This window comes from Pristis pectinata, chromosome 9 (genome assembly GCF_009764475.1).
Source record: "Pristis pectinata isolate sPriPec2 chromosome 9, sPriPec2.1.pri, whole genome shotgun sequence".
Classification (NCBI taxonomy): Eukaryota; Metazoa; Chordata; class Chondrichthyes; order Rhinopristiformes; family Pristidae; genus Pristis; species Pristis pectinata.
This window is the reverse complement of record NC_067413.1, coordinates 18,416,914-18,438,755: the sequence shown is the minus strand read 5'-3', so window position 1 is coordinate 18,438,755 and position 21,842 is coordinate 18,416,914. Positions and strand designations below refer to the sequence as shown.

Genomic DNA, 21,842 nt, shown 5'->3' with positions numbered 1-21,842 from the left:
TTTTGAATTATTTTTAAGTGGAATTGACATGATTTTATTTATTTTGCCCTTTTTTCCACAAAAAGAGACAATTTGGTCCCTTTCCTTTTCTCTCAAAGTCAGTGACTCCTTGCAGGGATATGGATCCAGGGTCATTGAATTTCTTTGTGTTTCATCTATCTGCTTAACTTCTATCTGTGAAGAATTTTAACAGTCTATTTAATTGCAGGCAACATTGTTCAGGAATTCATCCAGGGTCAAGTGGCACTAATTGCAATATATGCAGCGCGCTGCTTGTCTTCTAATTTTCTGAGACTCATCTGCAAGGAACCAGATTCTGAAAGTGACGTAGAATGAGCAGCCACCACTCGGTCAACACACAAAGTGCTGGAGGAACTCAGCGGGTCAGGCAGCATTTATGGAGGGAATTAGACAGTCATCGTTTCAGGTCAAAGGTCTTCAACTGGACTGAAAGACAGAGGGGAGATAGCCAGTATAAAAGGGTGGAGGGAAGGGGTGGAGCAAGAGCTGGCAGGTGATAGGTGGATCCTGGTGAGGAGGGGTGATAGGCAGATGGGGGAAGGGAGTGTGGGAATAGCAGCAGAAGTTGGGAAGTGATAGGTGGAAGTGACAAAGGGCTGAAGATAGTGGAATCTGATAGGAGGGGGAGGTGGGGAGGGCAGATGGGAAATGGGAGAAGTGGGGGAGGGGAACAAGTGGGAGAATGGGTAGATGGAGAGGGTGAAGGAGGAGAAAGAGGCGGAGGGATGGGGGCTGGGTAGATCAGAAGAGAGCAAAGGGACAGAGGGACAGCAGTTTACCAGAAGTCAGAGAATTCAACGTTCGTACCACCAGGTTGTAGACTACCCAGGCAGAATATGAGGTGCTGTTCCGCAGAGGACAGACATGTCGGTGTGGGAATGGGGAGGAGAATTGAAATGGCTGCAATGGAGAGATCCAGAAGGCATTACTATGCACTGTGTTTAGTGCTACTTACTGCAAATGAACTTCTAGCCATTCTTTTTTGAATCCTTTAATCGGCCTGACGAAAGTTACCCCTCAACTTTTTCTTCCAGGAAAACAAAAGCCCCAGCCTGATTATCCTTTCCTGTTAAGTATATTCTTTCAATCCTCAAAGAAAACAAAATGTAGACTTGCTCCATCCAAACTCAGAGGCACGGGGTACATTGTAGCACCTGTTATCAGATGATTAATCCAGTGAAACAAGGTTCAGAACTTGATCTCCCGCTGTGCTGTTTGTACGGTTTTGCACAGCAGTAACTAGTTAGACGCTGTGGCAACTCCTACCTCGCTCTCCTGCTATTTACTATTCCATTGCCATGCAAGTCTTTGTAATTTTGTTCTTGTGTCATGAAGTGGGGAAAAAAAGGATATTTAGCAACATGATCTCTGATTATTCCTAGCTCGTGTCCATTATTAGAACTACCTCTTACATCCATCTCAGGTCTTCAAGTACATCCACCTGAGTTGAGTCGTTATGTCTTAAACTTTTATATCAATGGTTGTAAAGTCAGTCTTTTATCTGAATGCCATTCAGAAGAATTTTCCAACATGCTGTACTGTGGAGTGATGAAATTTCAGTTAGTACCTGCAGTTTTTTTTATTTGGTAAACTATTGTTTCAAATCATTTGAATTCCTGAATTGATACTGGGAACAGAGTAATATTTTGATCAAGGGGATTGGAGAGTCTATGAAGCTGGTGGTAAGACCCATATTATTAAATGTTTTTCACATCCTATAGATATGTTGATAAATCTCCCTCTCTTGCATTCTCTCACTGGATATTAATATTTGAAAAGGGAATGGCAGTGAATCACCACACTAAAGATATTCCACATCGAGTACAGCGATGATCAGATTCTCAACAAAATTGAAATGCATAGTTCACCTAAAAATAGATGTTTTCTAGGGTCAACTGTATCAAAATTATCCAAATCAGAAGAGCATAGCCCTAAAAATTAGATTGCACGTTGTTGTTTATTTTAACACTAGTTTTTTTGACAAAGTAATATCCACTGATTGAAACACAATAACAACCAGTCATCACAACTCAGTGTTGTAATGGGACCCTAGCAAGGTAAGACTTATACTGTTTATTCTTCATGTCCCCTACCTCACCAAGATACCAACTGCTGCCCCCAACTTCTGATCAACCTCCTCAATGTTCACCTCCCCGATTATAGTCCCACCTCAAGACCTGGGCTTCAAAAACCCAACTCTTCATTCTCAAAGCCCAGAAATCAATGACAACCATGAGGGACATAGGTAGGGTGGATGCACTCGTCTTTTTCTCAGGGTCGGGGAACCAAGAACTAGAGGGCACAGGTTTAAGGTGAGAGGGGAAAGATTTAATAGGAACTTGAGGGGCAACTTTTTTTTTACACAGTTGCCCTCAGAGTGTTGTCCGTATATGGAGTGAGCTGCCACAGGACATGGTTGAGGCAGGTACAACTTTTAAGACAGTTGGACGAGTAGATGGATAAGAAAGGTTGAGAAGGTTATGGGCCAAACGTGGGCAAGGACCAGCTTGGATGGGCAACTTGGTCAGCATGGACCAGTTGGGCTGAAGGGCCTGTTTCCATGCTGTATGACTCTATATCAAATCTCAATGGTCCCAATCCCGCAATCAGCAAGATCCCTCACCTCCTCATTAATCTCCTTTGACCTCCCGATGAGCCCAAGATCTCAACTTTCTGATATTGACCCAATTCCACCCACTATCCTTACAGATCCTTTGATTGTTCCAGCAACCCTACTCCTGACCACTAACCTGATATCTGATCACTGCTCCAGACAAACCAACTTCCTTAACCCCTCCCATCCAATTAGCTAATTGCACCTCTTCAGGAACCTGTGGATGTGCAGTTCGAGATTCTTTTGCTATTCTACCTGGTTTCATGTATTATGTACTCTTTTGCCTTGTTTGCAATCCTCTTTTGCATCACTTCTAGTTGCCATATTTGTATCCACCTAACAAAACAATTGAATCTTCCTGTAGGCTACAAGTTTCTTCTTCACTATTAACCAGGCTACCAATTTTGCTATCACATGACTTTAAGTGCAGATTAATGATATATACCACCGAAAGCATGGGATCTGGTACTGAGCCCTTCCAAACCCCACTGTATACAGCCCTCCAGTCACTAAAATTTCTGTCAACCATCATTTTTTGCTTCCTCTCACTAAGCCATTTTTTAAAATACAATTTGCCACCTTCTCTTGGGTTCCACAGCTTTCAGTTTCTTGATCAATCTGCCATGAAAAACTACTATCGATGTATCCCACATCAAATACATAGACAGAGATTTTGAATGTGCTTGCTAAAAGTAGCTGAAGTATGCAAGCTATGAGAGAGCTTTGGCTGCATCAGTAAAGCTTGGCTAGTGAGCACTTACATGTGAGATAAGGAAGGGAGCATCTTAATCAAACAGGCAATTCAATCTATTCAACTTAGTCCATTTGACAATAAGTAGAGGAGACAGCCAACTGAAGAATATTGGGGTAGTGACTTGGGGAAAGTTTGACAGCAGTTATTTTTACTAAAAATGAAAATATTGACATTGTGTCACAGAATCCCAAATGTAGTGTTTGAAGATCAGATTTCCCATTGAACTGAACTCTGTGTCTCGAAGACAAGAAGGACTTGCATTTATCTAACACTGTTCATAATATTCTATTAAATGTGGTCTTTCTTGTAATGTAGGAAAACTGTTAATCAATTTGTGCACTGCAAGATGCCAAGATAATCAATTTTCTTTAAGGTGATGGGCAAGGAGAAACAGGGCACATTGAATCATTTTGCACATAAGGAAGCCTTTCTGCCAATCATGCCTGTGTTGGCTTTGATTTAATCCCATTCCACTTTCCTCTTCCCATGTCTATGCAAACTCCTCCCTTCAATGATCATTTCCAAAAGTAAATTGGAGACATCAAGTATTTATCCAAATTCCTTTTGAAAGTTATATTGAATCTATTTCCGCTGACCTTTCAGGCAGTGTCTTCCAGAGCACAACTTGCTGCATAAATAAATTCTCCTCACCTTGCCTCTGGCTCCTTTACCAATTACCGTAAATCTGTGTTCTCGAGTTATCGATCTTTTTGTTGCTGGAAACAGACTTTTCTTACTTATGCTTTCCGAACACTTTATGGATTTGAACCCCTCCCCCATCAACTATATCTATAACTACTTTGAGGATAACAATCTTTGCTGCTCACTCCAAGACCCTGAAGAACAACAACATTGATACCATTCCACTGAATCTTCATATTCCACCTAAAGTTTGGCACACAGTACTGGTGCTTAGCAAACTAAGCATGGCTTCCTAGTTTCTGCACTTCAAGACTGTAATAGTTACAGGGAAGAGGCAGGGAAGGCTGATGGTCTCATTGGAACCATGGAAATGTCAGACCAGCCAGCTGTTGGATAGGTAAGTCACAACTAGGGGTCTGCAGGGGTTGCTTTGGATGTGGTCTCTAATGTACGTGTTAGTTATGTTACCCATAGAGTCATAGAAACAGGCCTTTTGGCCCACTATGTTGATAATCAAGAGCCCAATACTCAATATAGGCCATCCCCAGATTATGAACATCCAACCTTTGGACACACACATACATGAACCAGTTCCTGTAATATTAACTTCAGAAGTCTGACATACATACATATGTTCATCCTACAAACAACAGAAATAGCTTCCTCTCTCTTTCTGCTTTTAGTAATTGATCTTTATTCTCAATCTTATGTATTTTTGATGCCATTCATTACAATACTGTGGAAGTGTGGTGACTATATAGAGTGATTTTTTTTGTGTACTTTCTGACTTATGGATAATATTGATTTACGGACATCTATAAAAACAGAATCTGTTCGTTATCGAGGGAGAGTCTGTACTGAACCCCCCCCCCCCCCCAGCTCTTGATCTATTGCTTTCAATCCCTTGGCAATTGACTGCTCATCCTGATACTTCTTAAATGCCCCCACCAGTGCCCTCCAGATTCCAATCACCCTCTGGGTGAAAAAAAAATTTCCTTAGATTCCCTCTCCATCTCTTACCCCTCACCCTAAACATATGTCCTCTGGTTTTAGATGCTGCTACAATGAGGGGAAGTTTATTACTTACTACTATGTCGATGCCCCTCATAATTTTTATCTCTATCAGATCCCTCCTCAGCCCCAAATAAAACAAACCCAGATTATCCAATTTCAATTAATAGAATCTCAACCCAGAGGTCTGCACTGATGATCACACCATAGTTAATTAACTAACCAGAAAAAAATATTGCAGGTTTAATAATCATTATTTTGAAAATACTGATTGTTGTGCAAATCCATTTTGTTCATTAATGTCTTTCAGAGAAGGAAATCTCCCACCCTTATCTTAACCAGCCTCCAGCAGATCCAATGCCACGTGGTTGACTATCAGGTACCTCTCAAGTGACCTAACAAACCATTCAGTTCCACTCAGGAAGGGACAATAAATGCAATGCTTCCATCCTGTGTATGAATACATACTGCATCTGTCCATTCAACATCATGATCAATTTCACATCCACACTGCCATTATCTTATTATTCACATGAAGTTCAATTGATTTAGCACTCATGTTTGCCAGGGAATGTTTTGTGTACATTTGGGAAGTTGGAAAGATACTTAGATCATCCAAAAAATCATCCACCAAATGGTGCCACCACCCCCGAGCAATGGAGCAGTATATTAGCCCATTTGTTCCTGACAGGAGTCAAAGTGTTACCCCTGATTATTGGTTGAAACCTTGATTTTCAGTGGATTTCTGAAATCCCCTGGGACATTGGCTTATGTAGATGGATTCTGAAATTTGGAATGGATAAGATATCCAAACAACTCAAAATCTTGCACGGTTTTATGAACTCACAGTTTGAGTTCAGTCATAGTCACGTTCAAACAAATATGAAGTACTTTGCCCTTTCATGCCTATTTAGTATGATCATCTGGTTCTTATTTAATTTGCTGATACTATGTTCTGTTTGTACATATGAGGCTGTTTTTATCTAGAGTGAAATACTAATCCAAATGTATTTGAAGAAGAAATACTGTCATCATTATTCCTAAAAAAAAATTAATTTACCAGTGTAAATTATGACTAAAGATTCAATTTCTGTTGAAAATCCAATTTACAAATTACCCCAAGTAGATTAAACCTACTGTTAGGCCAACAACCCTACAAATGAAATATTAAGATTTTAGCTTCTCTAATTTAATGTGTTGAAGGGAACTCATTGTATCTTAATCTGAAAATATGTGTGAGAAAACAAGTCCATTCAAGAAAACCAACTGGATAAACAGTAGCACACTTATTGCAACCAAGCTTCTTTGAAGAAATGGAAGACAAAACACAGCACATGCAGGTTTAGAGGTGATAAACATAATTTCATGAAAATGTAAGCACAGCTTCATAGTGAAAGCCTTGGCAGCAAGACACACAATGGGCTAGAGAAAGGTTAGTATTGAACAGCAGGTTTGCATTTCAAAAACACTTACCAGTCTGAGATAAGGAGTATCCATAGCGATGGAAACCGTCAACATCTTGATGTTTCCTGTAGTCTATTGACCTCAGTGATTGGCTTCTGGAACTATAGCGTCCATATGCTATGGCAAGGCAATGGCTTGTGTAAATAACCTTTGCTTTCATTTTAAGCATATTAAGGATTACAGTTTTACAATGCAAATCACACAGAGAAGGTGAATTGATGGATCAGAGCAGATTTTCCACAAATTTAAGGCTACAGCATTTAAAATAAAAACAGCTTACCCTAAGATGAATCAGTCTCTAAAATCGCACATGGAACAGTTTTACTTTCTCTTAAAACTTGAGGATCCTCCCTCCCCTGATTTTGGCCAAATGGATCCTTATTATTTTATTATTGACAGCTAAAAATTTGTTTCTTAAAAGAAGCAGGTGAAGTTCTTTCCAGAAGTTACTACAATGGAGTATAGTCCAGTTTTGGTGTTAGCCAAATCAATTGTTTGGCATCCAGCAAAGTAGTCTAGTTCAAATTTCCAAACTCTACAATATTTGATTTGCCTTAATTAGTGCCATAGTCAGGCCTAGTAGAAATTGTTGGGACACCCAAAGAAAGAGGATGTTTTCCATCTTAGTTTTTGAACATCAGACGCATGCTGCACAATGGGGAGTTTCCTCACATGCCTCCAATTTCATGTCCTCCAATCTATGTCCCCTTTGGTTAGCTGTTTTTTTCCCCCTCTGTTTCACCAATATTATTTTCATAAAATTCTTCTCTTCCTTCTTCTAAAACCAACATATGCCAGCTTGGCATAAAGAAGTTTTTTAAGTATGTAACATCAGAGGTCAGAGTTACCTTCAATTAATCTCCCATTTTTAATAATTGCAGAGGATGTCATAAATATGCTTAAAGTAGCTTACATTGCTTCAAGTACAATTGGGCATCAGATTTCAGCAGTGTCAATATTTGCTATAAGCACTAAGAACTATAAGGTTAAGGGTAGGTGGATTGAGTTAGGATACAATTCAGGCAGAAGAGACTCAAGGACCTTAGGGAGATGGAATTACCATGAAGATGACTGATACAGGATAGAGGAGCATCATATGGGAAAGGGGGTGGGGATGGGGTGTGCATGTAATGAATGGAGCCATCTCCAGTAGAACAGCAGTTTTTGCAGGAAAAGGCCATTCCGTCCTTCAAACCTTTTCTGGCTTTCAATTAGATCAAGATCAGTCTTTTCCTATCCATCTCCCTTGGCATCATATTTCTTGTTGGGATTAGCAAAATCACTTTTACATTATTAGCTAAGTTTTCTTTTGTGGGAGAATAATCCTCATATTGACCTTTTCCATGAAAATGTGTTTCCATATCCCTCTCCTGAATAGCTTAGCTCTGATTTTAATGTTCTGCCCCCTTGTCCTCGATTCTCACACCAGCCAAAAATGGTTCTCCCTTTCCATCCTATTAAAGTCATTTAAAATCCTGAAGGAATCAATCAAACCATCTTTTAACCTTCTATACATAGTGGAATTCCTAAGACCAGAGACAGTATTCTAAATCTGGTCTAACCAAGGTTTTGTTTAACTGCAGCAAGACCTTTTATACTTTGCCTCAAATTATAAAAGCTAACATTCCATTAGCCTTCTTGATGTTTTTTTGCCCATGACTCCTAAATGTTGCTGATCTGCGTACGTAAACCTCTAAATTTCTTTAAACTTCCACTTATTAGTCCAAGATGGATCAGAAGTACCCTGCACAAATATCAGACAGAGGTCTGATATTCTTGTTTCTTGTTTCTACATCACTCTCAACTTCCCTAAATAATTAACATACATTGGTGATTTTCCAAAGTAAATGGGGAAAGTTTCTGAACTGAGAGATTTTGAAGATTGTGGCTACCATCAGCAATTACTTTAACTATTTCCTTCAAAACACAGAAATAGAAACCATCATGTCTCAGGGATTCACCAGTGCATTACATCATTGTTTTTCTAATACTGTTCTCTTTAGAATTTTACTGACTGCCATTCTTCACTTCATTTTTAATTTCTCTGGGGCATCAAATATATTACCCCTTCCTCCATTGTGAAAACTGACACTAAGTAATGATCAAACAAATGTCTCATTTCTTTATTATTATTTGCAGTATTAACTGCATCTGTTTTTAAAGGGCCCATATTATCCTGGGCCACTCTTTCACTTATTAAATCATTTTTGTATTAATCTTGATATCGCTAGGAGGTTTTTCACAGTCCTCATTTTCAGGCTATACATTCCTTTTAGTTTTCCTTCACTGTTCTTTACATCCATCCCAATATCCTGGATCCACACTCCCCTTTGCACTTTCATGTGCAATTCCTTTATATTCTCTCACCTGTCAATCATGACTTTTACACTTGGTAATTAGAGCTCAGTTGTCCTGATGTAAGCCAAATTCTTCCTGAGAATCTTCTGATATTCATCTGCAATTTTGGCAGATGACAATTTTGACCAGTTTGCTGTCATTAATCTGTCTCTCCTCCAATAAAGCTGACAATAGCAGAATCTAGAATATTATTAAAGTCTTGAGTTTCTCTTTATTAAACTTAATTCTGAATTTCATCTCCCTGTGATCACTGTTAATTAAGGTTTGGCTCATTACTCATTATCAAATCAAATATGACTCAGTATCATGTTAGTTCTCAAAAATAATACCCAGTAGATTTTCCTGAATGCATTCAAGAAATTCATTATCTCACTCACTTGAGCTTCTCTGTCCTTCTCAATCTATATGAAAATTAAACTCTCCAATACACGCATTTCTTTAAGGTACATGGGAACCATGGAAACTTGACAGAGATTTGATAGATTGGATTCAAAATTGGCTTGGCCATGGAAGACAGAGGGTAATGGTGGAGGGGTGTGATTCTGACTGGAGATCTGCGACTGCTGGGTGAAAATGTAGGTGGGTTTATAAATAAGTTTTCAGATGACACAAAAATTGGCAGAGTTGTAGATAGTAAGGAAGGTTTTCAAAGGATTCAGCAGGATACAGACCAGTTGGAAATGTGAGTAGATGGATTTTAATCCTGACAAGTGTGAGAAATGGCACTTTGGGAGATCAAATGTAAAAGGAAAGTATGCAGTAAATGGCAGGACCCTGAGGAGCACTAATGTACAGGGGGATCTTGGAGTTCAAGTCCAGAGCTCCCTGAAAGTAGAGATGGTAAAGAAGGCATACAGCATTCTTGCCTTCATCAGTCAGCATGTTGAATATAAAAATTGATAAATCATGTTGCAGCTGTATAAAACATTGGTTAGGCCACATCTGGAGTATTGTGTGAAGTTCTGGTCACTGCAATACAGAAAGGATGTGGAGGCTTTGGGGAGAATGCAGAAGAGATTCACCAGAATTAGAGAGTATCAGCTATAAGGAGAGGTTGGACAAAGTTGAATTGTTTTCTCTGGAGCAACAGAAGCTGAGGGATAACCTGACAGACATAGATAAAATTATGAGAGGCATAGATAGGGCAGATAGTTAAAGCCTTTTCCCAGGGTTTAAATGAGATTTACATCAAGTTTTCTTTACACAGAGAGTGATAGGTGTCCTGGAGCATGGGGAAAGTTTCTTTCAAGTTGGAAAGAGTGCAGAAAAGATTCACCAGGATGTTACTAGGACTGGGGGCTCAAGTTATGAGGAGAGACTGGAAAGGCTGGGACTATTTTCCCTGGAGCATAGAAGGCTGAGGAGTGACCTCACAAAATGTATAATATCACGAGGGGCATGGATGAAGTTAATGGTGACAGTGTTTTTCCCCAGGGTAGTGGAGTCTAAAACTAGGGGAGAAAGATACACAAGAAATTCTGCAAATGTTGGATGTATCTGGAGCAATACACAAAAAGTGCTGGAGGAACTCAGCAGGTCAGGCAGCATCCATGGAGGGAAATAAACAGTCGACATTTCAGGTCGAGACCCTTCATCAAGACTGGAAAGGAAGAGGGCAGAAGCCAGAATAAGGAGGTTGGGTGGATGGGGAGGAGTACTTGCAGGCAGCGGATTGGTGATAGGCGAGTCCAGGTGAGAGGGGAAAGGTAGTGGATGGGGAGGGGAAGAAGATGTAATAAGCTGAGAGGTGATAGGTAGAAGAGGCTGAGGGCTGAAGGAGGAGGAATCCAGTAGGAGAGGGCAGTGGACCGTGGAATAAAGGATGAGGGAGGGGAGGAGAGGAGATGGGCAGGAAAGTTAAGGGGAGAGGGGAAAGATTTAAAGGGGACCTGAGGGGCAACTTTTCCCACACAGAGGACAGTGTGTATGTGGAATGAGCTGCCAGAGGAAATGGTAGAAGCAGGTACAACTACAACAGTTAAATGACATTTGTGCAGGTACTGTATATGGATAGGTAAGGTTTAGAGGATTTTGGGCCAAACACAGCCAAATGGAACCAGCTCAGGTTGGTAACTTTGCCGATATGGATGAGATGGGATGAAGGGCCTATTTCTGTGTTGTATAACTCTATGAATCTATGTAATTTTCTCCCTTCTCTTTTTCCCTGCCCTTGAACTCTCTTAACAACAGCCATAACATTTTCTCAGCTGAAATTTCATCGACCCAAGACATTAATTATTTCTCTCCACTGATGCTGCCTGAGCTGTGCAGAATTTCCACTGTTTTCTGCCTTCATTACAATGTCAAATCACTGCAATTCAAACAATAATATTTGTTAACTACTTTCCTTTATCTCTTTCCTATCATATTAATATTGCAAGAATATTTTTCATCAGTAAAACTACCACATATTTTCTTTAATTGCCCTCTGCTTGCTATAGATCCAGAATATTTATATCCCAATTATAACCAACCTCTAGTCTTGTCTCCTAATGATCATGAGGTTATATCCTCTAGGAGATGTTTGAGCCTCTGACTCACTGTTTATTTCTTTGCACTGTAGTTTACAATGAAGCTCTGACCTGCCTTTCTGAACTTATATTATCTTCCTTACATTGTTGAATTTAACAGGTTTCTTATTTGTGACTGCTACTGTATCTTCTTTGGTTATTTAGTATTATCTTCACCTGGAGCATGTACATGAATGTATGTGAGCTGAATTCTGCTTATATTTTTTATTTTAATCTCCATGCTATTATCTTTACCATTGTTTCTGACCAAGATGGTTTATCCTTTCTGTTAGGATCATGTCACAGCCCAGTTCAGGTGTAGCCAATCCCCAAAGGTTCAGCTCCCGCCTGTTCCAATCCTGGTGCCTTAAAAAAAATCAATCACTGAGCTTTCACTTTTCAATTTGGCTCTTAACTGGTTAATTATCTTTTCACAGGCCACCCTCCGTTTATCCTCCCAATGTTAATGTAGATCATAACAAATGAATGATTCCCTTTCTTTTCCAACTTCCTTTCCAAAAGTACCAAATAAACCCTTGAACAGTTACCAAGTAGGAACTTGCTTTTGAGGATTCTTGATGATGGATGCAAATAAAGCTGTCAATCCCTTTTTGAATCCCTATTAGTTTCCAAACTAATACTTTACAATTCATTCAGTATTCCATCGTGCAAAAATTCTTACTTGTCCCTACCCTGCCCACTATCTCCTTCTTGTATCTATACAGTCCCCGTGAAGCAAAAATACTCTGAAGGAAACTAGCCAGAAATTCCTGCTCTGTTGGAGATTCCCAAAATGGACACATTTTCTGCTGATGTGGCAATCCAGGACACTCCCGTTACCTACAAACTCCCACACACCACTGTTCTGACACGTCCCCAGGCTTAAATTCGAAGCAGCTTTAATGATACTGGCTGAGTGATAAATGTTGACCAGGGACTCGAGACAACTTCTCAGTTCATCCTTAAGTACTGCAGCATGGGATCTGTCATATTTACTTCGGAAAGCAAACAGGAACTTGGCACAATGTCTTATCAATAAGGCAGCACCTGCAACAGTGTAGCAGTCCCTCAGTACTACACAGATTATGTTAATTGCAGTTTGCACCTACAAATTTCCAATTGAACAGATTAGAATGCTACCAAGCACAATCAGTTGGCCCATTTGCATGGCAATTAAAGGTCGACTGGTACTAAATTTGTAAAAGAATGTTGTACAAAAATATTAAGTAATCAACTGGTTATATTGCCATTAATAATTGTCCAGTTGTAGTCGCAGATTTTAAATATTATGGGAAAATGCATTATAGTGAACTTCAAAATTATTTTAAATGTTATATTATTGTAGGGAATGAATTCTTTTGATCACTGGTATGTTTTCATATGAATGCACCTCCAGAAAAAATACTGAGAATTTAATTACATTCTGATCTTCAAGACATCTTAAAAAGGAAGACAAAATTCAGTTTAGCTAAAGTAATTATACAAAACAGGATCCAAGAAAATTAAAACTCATGGCAGTCTGCATGAGTTTGCACAACAGCTGAGTACTTAACTCTCTCCAGCTTGTATCTAGACATCTGCCAGTGGATGAACTGGAATCGTGCCTCTGATTAAGAATTTACTCTCCTCTTGAATCTGGCCAGTGATTGCTTGACTGTGAACAGGGGTGGGGCAGGATAACTTCAGCAGAAGATAGGGACTAACAATACCTAGCAAGCTGATTTCCAGTGTAACAGGTCAAGAGTTCCGAATGCATTTAGCCTCTGATGGAGTCTGTGATGCAGGTGGTTGCTGGAGTAGTGGATGGGGACTCGGCGTAGTGAGGGGGCAATTAACTAATAAAATGGTGGAATCACATCTAGGATCATCTTGTTGAAGCAGGTTTATTTATTTCATCCAAAGTAAAAATCATATTGATGCAATGGAAAATCAACCTTGTATCAGATATGCCAATGGGGTTGTCATGTAGTGACAAGAGCATACTCACGTGTACACCTGCATAAATGACCGTGACTGGTAAGTTGTTATTCACCTTCCTAAATATGTGTAGAAAATTTCCTTGGGTGGGCTAGGAATGTTTGTTTCTCCTCTGCTTTCTGTTCACATGGGACTTTATAGACTTGGGCAAAATTTACACAACAATGCATTCATAGTTCATTGGCATAATTTCATAAAGCACATTCTTTCTCCTAGTGTGATTTTATAAGCTTCCCTAATCTGCAATCATAGCTCTTTCCCTCCTGCCATAGCATAAAATATTCACTGGATGAATAGTCTAAAGCAGGGAGTGAAATCATGCTGTGTGATAATAGCTGCTGCTCTTGTACAACATTGTGCAGCCTGCTCTTTTGATGGTAGCATTGGTTTGTAAAAGTAGGTTAACACTTGTTAAGACAGTAGATAATGAAAATTCATATGAACGTGTCACATTCAACACCATTATTTCATCGAGTGATTTCAGCTTAAAAGTCTCACCATCAAGATCCCTTATTAAAATATCAGTCAGTTACCATTAACTTAGATAATTCCAGCTGTTCCTTTTTCCTTCCACTGATTTCAAAAATTATTTGACATCAGACAGAAAAGACCATCACCAAAGAAGGATGCATCCTTCAACCGGACTCATAGCAGGATGCATAGAAAAGTTATAGTATAGGTGAATGTTTGTAAATTAACCCTTGGCAGAGAGATTCAAAAGTAACCCCATTATTCTTTTAGCCTTGATAACTATTCCCTCAATCTCCTCAATGTCAAAAGAAAGACATAGCATTTTTAAGTGAGTTTGAGACAGTGGGCTTAGTTTCTTTTGATCTAATAATTAACATCCATTCTCCTTTATAACACTGATATTATGCGCCATTTTGGAAGATATACTTTCTATTCAAAGTTTCTGTGAATAATTTTGTGAGGGAAATGGATTCCTGCACCTACTTCAATCTTTTAAGCATGCTGAAGATGTGATTGTATTATGTTAATTTAGCTTCATCGAGTCATGCTCAGGCAATCTATCCAGACAGTCGGATGAACATGTCATAAACACTTATCATTTCAACGAATTTCTAAATTCAATAGACGTGAGAAATGTTTAGCAAAGGATTAAACTGCATGAAGGCCTCATCATAAAAGACTTCTCTCATTACTTTTATATATTATATCTTACATTTAAAAATGTGATAACTCGCAGTTTGCCTCCCAATAATCTCCCCACCATTTCAACTCAATTTGGAAAAATCTCTTGAGATTTTTTTTAAATGCTCTTAGCTATATGATTACTTTTATTGATATTGCCAGGAATAAAATTCTCTCTCTTATTGCATCATGCACAGCATTTCCTTGGCCATCCTCCAACACAAATTGAGAGAAATAAAATCCAAGCACTGCTTAGTTACTTTAAATGCAGGGCACTAAGAGGTTCATCAAAACAGTCCCTGAATACTTCTTTCTCTAGGCTTTCCATTCTGGAAAATTATTTTAAAATAGGAGGAAATTTCCTTGCATGAGACTTTTCACCTTGAGACCGTTCCTCTTCAGTCAGAAACTAAATGTCTCTAAAAAGATCAAAACTAGCTTCACCATATGCAAATGACACCAATGGATGGTTAGGTAGGCACAATGATCAAACAGTGGAAGTATTCACAGTTTTGCTAAACTGGAAGAATGTCACTAGAAATTTATTTGTTCATTATTACAGCTTTTCAGCCAATATTCTCCCTTTGCCCTCTTCTGTACTTCTTCTGATGGGATTGATTCATTCTTTGAAATGATTCCACAAAATTTGCGATCACTGATATACTGGCATATGGCAACTATTCATGCGAGAGTGTCATCAAGTGCCATAAGGTCTTTTTTCTCATGATGTGACATTAAAGCCAATCTTAATTCTATCCTCATCCAATATGCGCCAGGAGTACTTCTGAAATGGGTCACTGGATACCTGGTGTGTAACCCTCTCTTAGCCAGGTGCAATTATTTCAGTGAAGATCAAGTGTCTCAACAGACGAAGGGATTAAACCTCCAACATCTTCATCATATGGAACAGTAACTGACTGAATAAACAGTAAATTATTGAAAATGTCAGTTTTTCTATCAATATACTTTGTGAAATAAAACACAATTTTTCAAGAAACAATCCAAGATATGGCCATTATCCAGTTACTGTGAAAAACTTACACCGGATTACTTTATAACTGTATTTGGCAGATTATTATTAGCAGGGATATTGATGGCATGACAACGCTTTAAACCAACATTATTAAATATATTTGAAACATCATGGAATTCAAACAGTAATATCACACACATTACAATTAGTAGACTTTGATTCCAAAAATCTTTTAGACTACAAGAAAAAAGTAAGATGAGAACAGTATGTTTAGAAGAATGAGTCTATGGCATGAACTTCAGAGTGGAATAAAGGGAGTGAGCCATGAGTGTGAAGAACAAATGAGAAACAGTGACAAATCTCAACAGAAAGCAAGTAAATGATAGAATGAGGACAGTTCCATACCTTGAGGTCAGATCTGGACAGTGATCAGACCAGACAAACCAAGCAAGGACTGAGCTTACACCCTAGTGGGAAGATCTTTCAGAAGACCATTATACAGCTGCAAGGAAGGTTAACACAAGGTCAACTAGAACTATTCTCTCAGGTATCAGTGGGGCTTTTTGAACAAATTTTCAGGCAGCCTATTGGAGGATGGCCATTGTCCTAGGAACTTGTGTCAACTGTAGGTCTGTTTCGTTAGTGTCTCTGTCTCCGAGACAGACTATAGACTGGGATCAAGGGGAAGTGTTAAATTTCAAATGAGAAATACTGGGTTATATTGCACTGAGCAGAATCATATTGGCTTGGGATACTGGGTGAGAAGGACATTTAGTGTTAAATTAGATAGAGTGTGCTTCATGCAAATGATGTGAAAACAGGAAAGGAAATTTTGATTTTATCTCGGGTGTGGGATGTGTGAAAGTGTGTGGGTGGAAAGCAAAGATTGGAAAGGAGAGCTAGAAGGAGAATCTGGGAAAACAGCTAATCAAGAGGCGAAACTATACAGTGTTCATTTTCCTATAAAAGAGTTGAAACTTACTATTACAAGGCTGTTTATTGCATAATCTTCCTTCTTCTGAAATTCCTTCACAAACAAACCCTTCCTCTAACTGGGAATGGCAGGTCCTGCTTCGGGTCTGCAATCCACCCCCACACGACTTGGTACAGTCACCCCAAGACGACCAGGCTTTCCAGCCACCTAGTCAAGAACCAGAGCAGTATGAGATAAAGGTCTTTTGTTTTAATATCCCGGCGCTTCTAAGCTGCATTCACTAACTATAGTTAAGCCCATAAGAAAAAAAAATGAATGCACCACACATTGAGCTGTGCCAACAGTGTCAATGCAGCCCTCTGCTTCAAGGATCCCTTTCCTCTTTCCTTTCCTCTGCTCCTTAGCCTGCAGTCAGTGGTATTCCTGTGGAGGAGGACCTGCTGGCTGAGATCAAGGCACATACGGAAGAAGGACATCTCTGTGGCACTTCAGATCACTTTGGCATCATTATAAGGAGTATCATGCCACAGCCTCCAGTTATTCAACCATCCTTTGAACTCCAACAGCTGAGAAGAGTTACCCTCAGACACTGATTGGAAATAGTTGAGCTCCATTGAAGGCACATTGTGCTGTCATGTTTCGCTGAACCACAAGGTTGGGTGAAAGACAAAACAAAAGTAATGAAAAGGTTGATTTAAAACAAAATCTAATCAAGAAAATTAAACATGGGAATGCAAAATAAATTCTTTACCATGTGTTCCAAAGGCATAATGAGTTTTGTGTGCTGTCTATGCAGCTAAAGATATATAAAAGTAACAACAGTTAGCTGAACTTGGGGTTTGATGCTTTAATTGCTCAGCCAATCAGTGTGCCAGGACAGTACACAGCAACATTATCACTTGCATCATGGATCTTTTTGAAAGAATGGTTCTGACTGGCTGACAACTGCATAAACAGCCACATTAAATGAACAATGCAGAACAATTTCATCATGTTTTTGCTGCTTTGTTGGAGCTTTGCTTAAAATCAAGAAAAATCACCGCCAGCTACTCAATGAATCGTAGAGAGATCACTGCAAAGGGAAAATATGCAGCAAATCTTTGGACCAGACAATGCACAGTACAGCAATTAGGGGGTTGTGCAGTCTGCCAATAAATTGGTAGGTTTCTGCTGCATATTTGCTGCGGAATCAGCAAGATCTTTCCAGCCCAGATAGATTTTAAAAAAATATATCCTTTGTTTCATTTCAGTCAAATGCTTGATTGCAGGGGAATCAGTATATACTGCAATTCTGACAAACCCAAGCCTGTCTCAGTTCTGAAAAGATTTAATCTCTAGAAGGAGGGGAGGAGGAAGAGGGGAAAGCAAATAAGAAGAGGAGGCTGTGGTAAAGTGAAAGGGTTAGAGGTCAAGGAAAAAAAATGGAAAATTAAGGGTATTCAGGGGACAGAGAGGAATTTGAGTCAAGAGTAGGAAGAAGAGGTAGAGGAACAGATAGGAGAAAGTAAGAGAACTGGACAAGTGTAGGAGAGGAAGAGAAATAGCCAGATAACAGAAGGATTGAGAGTCCAAAGAATCAGAGATGGAAACAGGAGAAGTAATCAAGACTTGTAGAAGTAGGCACAAGAGACAGAAAACGTAAAGGAACAGCAACAGTGTAGAAAAACCATAAGGCAGCGAGGTAAGGCATCAAGATCAACAAAGGAAAGAACAAGCATAACAGTAAAATCTCATTATCAGTCATGAAAATCAGCAGGGTGATCAGATTGAGGCAGAGGGGAACAAGAGGAAAAGCAAACTGTCATAGAGGAATAGTGTGATTGGTAGGAAAGGCAAGTGGCAAGGAGAGATTCCAAGAGCAATAAGATAGAAGCAGGTAAAGGTGAAGCAGTAATAAAAGCATGTTCAGTTGTTAGGGCCCCAATGCTATTAAATAAAAAACATATATTTTAAATTACATTCATAAAATTATATGACATCCTTTTAGGATGTCACCATTTGCAAGCTGCACTTGTGGTATTTGACATTACTCAGACACAATTCTGCAAATTAGATGCATTTTTACTTGTTTTTATATAACAGTGCTTCAATCAACAAAGCAAAATTTAGAATTGAATACTCCATATACATAGTGAATACAATGTTAGCACAATGGTTGTAATTTAAGCAGCAATCCACAACACATGAACCATTTGAAATAAAATATAATGGAGACAGCACAGATATGGCTTTGACTTTCAAGTATTAGTCCAACAAACTGGAGGAATCATCTTGCAAAATGCACATATGATGCTTGTAGCTTACTGAAATACACTTGTTGCTTTCAACTTAACTACGTCTCACAGCAAACCTGGCATGCAAAAGATTCAAATGCTCTGAATTTTATTATGCACCATCAAAGTATACATGTACATCATTTAAATACTTCTTTATTAATTTAAGTTTAAGATAGAGCAAGGTGAAATCAGTCCTTGAAGAAAGTGCAAAAAGAGCAACAGTGAATTAACAGCTGTTTTCTCCAATTGAAGTCCACAACAAAAGCTAAGCATGTGGTACACCTTTGCTTTGCTGGTTTCACACTTTCACCAATGGCCAATTTCATCCCTGACAGCTCTGGAACAATCCTAATTTGTTAAGGCATTAATTAAAAAAGAAAGCTTCCGTGACATGGATGGAATTTCATTGCAAATCTTACAAGGATTAAAATGATTAATGTAAACATCATAAAACGTTAGAATTTTAAAATGAACAAATTAAATATCCACTCATACTGTAGAAATACCTAGGTACCCAATTCACGAAGTAAATTGTCTAATTCAAGGATGGGTTGCCAATCCAGAATACTAATACTAACATTAGTACTGCTCCCATTTTACCAGCTCATGTAGAAACCACCAAGGTCTACAGTGTGAAAGTGCGTCATTTTAACCTAAATGTCCCAAAGGGGAATGGTCTAAATTAATTAAGTTGAAGGGTTAAAACCCTCAATGATTTTACTTTCTATTTTTTTTCCATTCTACAATTTCTTGCCACATGGGTTAGATAAAAGTTCCTCCTAAAGCCACCACCATCATTGATCCCTTTCAATTACCAGCAGTGCTGCTATATTCATGTTGGCCCCTATTTACCTAAAGTTAATAAAAAAAACTCTACTGGCACAATAAATGACATTAGGCTATGGCTGAGCCATTGGGTAACATCAATGTCACAATGCTAAACTCAAACTTCACTCTTGAGTCAATGATAGCCTCACTCACTTTGTAAGGTGGCAAAAAATGAACCAAACCTTCAGAACTTTGATGCCACATTTGACCTTGAAATGAGATATGTACTATCATTAAAACTACCCTTTTCCATCTCCATAACATGGCTTGCTCTGCCTTAGTTCATCAGTTGCTAAAACAGGCATCCACACCTTATTCACACTATTCACGCACATGCCTGGTTGCCTTTCTCATTAAGTTGTCATCCCAGACCCTGCTGCCTGTGCCCTAACTCCCACCAGTTCATATGCACCTGCCAACCCTGTACTTTCCGATCGACATTTTCTCCCAATTAAGAAACACTTTGATTTTAAAATTCTTGCCTTGTTTTCAGGCATTCTGCGGCTTCAGCCCTACCGATCACTGCAATTTCTTATGGTCTTTTTACCTTCTGAGACATTGCACTCTGCCTTTTCTGATGTTTTAATTATCACCGAGTTTTTTCTTTATTTGTTGACGAGATTTGGACCTTCCTGGAAATGCCAGCATTTACTGCCCATCCTTAATTGTGCCTGAATTGATGAGGTGGTTAAGTGTCAAATACATAAATGGGTCTGGAGTTGAATGGAGGACAGATTGGGTAACAATGGCAGATTTCTTTCCTTGAAGTTCATTGATAAACCTGATGGATTTTTACAACATTCTGAAAGCTATTTTTACAGAGATTGGCTTTGTTTAAAACTCTTGATTTATTTGACTACTTGAATTTCAGCTGTGTTGGAATTTGAATTGCTTCAGCATCAATGGTCTAGAAGTGCGGTCACTAGTCGAAAAATTTAATTACTCCTTCAGCTGCCAAGATCCTGAGATCTGGAATTCCCTCTTTAAACCTCTATGAGTCCCACTTTTCTTTCCACCTTTAAGACAAAATCACATAATTGACCAATGTTCTGGTCTTCTGCTCTGAAATGGCATGGTATTGAGTTTTGTTTTTATCCAATGAAGCACCTTGAAATGCTTGGCTACTTGAAAGGTGTGATACAAGTTGTGACGTATCAAGTGCTTTGATGTGTGTTTCCAACATTCTAAGGATTTTCTCATAAGTTCTAAAATTTACATTCTCTCCTCTTTTTTTAAGCACCTGTGTGCCTGAGCTGCTGCTGTTGCTTGGAGACAGTAAAAAGACGGCATCAGAAAACGCCAACAGCACCAGCTAATCAGGGGATTATGTCAGACTATCAGCAAAGCCACAGACTGGGCTTTCTTCCCAATATAGCTTTTGAATATATTTCTCAATTCTGAGTTTGCTGCACCCATAAATCACTTAGAGACTTATCACTGTACCTACAAATTTATGCCAACAACATGCCACCAATGGACATTGTCAGTCATGATGTTCAGAATGGGGAGATGTTCAATCATAGCCCTGATGTAGGAGAGGGATGGAAATGCAGGCTGCACAATGGATGCAGCTATGCAGCATACTTTGACTGAAAAAGCATGAAAGGTAGGCAACACTCTGGAGAGATCTCATTGTTGCAGCCCTGCATCCATGCCAACAATTTTATGCTCACCTAGTGGTTTGTGAGCACCCCCTGCTGACTGATCTTGATGTTACATTAATCAAGAAGCAATGATTTGTAATTATCTGCAATTCTTCTAACCAGAACAATCCCTGCTGGCTATGGATTTCCTGAACAGTCATTTCACTCATTATACAGTCATTTCAGAATATCTCTGTCAGCATCTTCAGGGAATAAAATTGGCCTTTTAGCTATTAAACATACAACCCTAGAATTTATTGCATAGAAACAGCAGCACTAAAATTGGCCATTCGGCCCCACTGGTCTATACCAGCATTTATATTTCATAGGGAACTTCTTAGTTCAGCAACGAGTTCTTTTCCTTCATAAAATATCTATGTACCCCTTATGTATGTCTTGGACATGTGTCTCAATTACACCTTTTGTTAGTGAGTACTCCATTTCAACCATTGGTGAATAAAATTACAGCCTCTAAGGTTGAATGTTTCAGATGTGAACTACCATTAATGCAAAGGAATAAATGCACATTTTCTTAACATGTTCTTTCTACATGTCCTTAAAAAGAGGGATTTCAGAACCTAACATTCTGAAATAGGAAACACTTTAACATCAAAAATGTCAACCAATATTTTGTGAAATAAATGTTTCATCTCTTTAGCTGCTATTTCAGATGACCAATGCAGAC

The 21,842-nt window shown here is 38.9% G+C and overlaps 1 protein-coding gene across 8 annotated transcripts in view; it reads right to left on the bottom strand.

Annotated features, from left to right (window-relative positions):
• The window catches only part of adgrb1a (adhesion G protein-coupled receptor B1a), a 410,472-nt gene that overhangs the window by 263,405 nt on the left and 125,225 nt on the right, over positions 1-21,842 (bottom strand). For 6 of the 8 annotated variants that reach the window (XM_052022801.1, XM_052022802.1, XM_052022803.1 and 3 more), the window contains exons 2-3: positions 16,459-16,617; positions 6,516-6,623 (exon numbers count right to left, since the gene is read on the bottom strand). The exons of 1 other annotated variant lie outside the window; for it this stretch is intronic. In XM_052022801.1, coding sequence (XP_051878761.1) covers positions 6,516-6,623; positions 16,459-16,617 — 267 coding nt within the window. The remainder of the gene's footprint in view (positions 1-6,515; positions 6,624-16,458; positions 16,618-21,842) is intronic. One more of the 8 variants, XM_052022805.1, reaches the window with a different exon arrangement.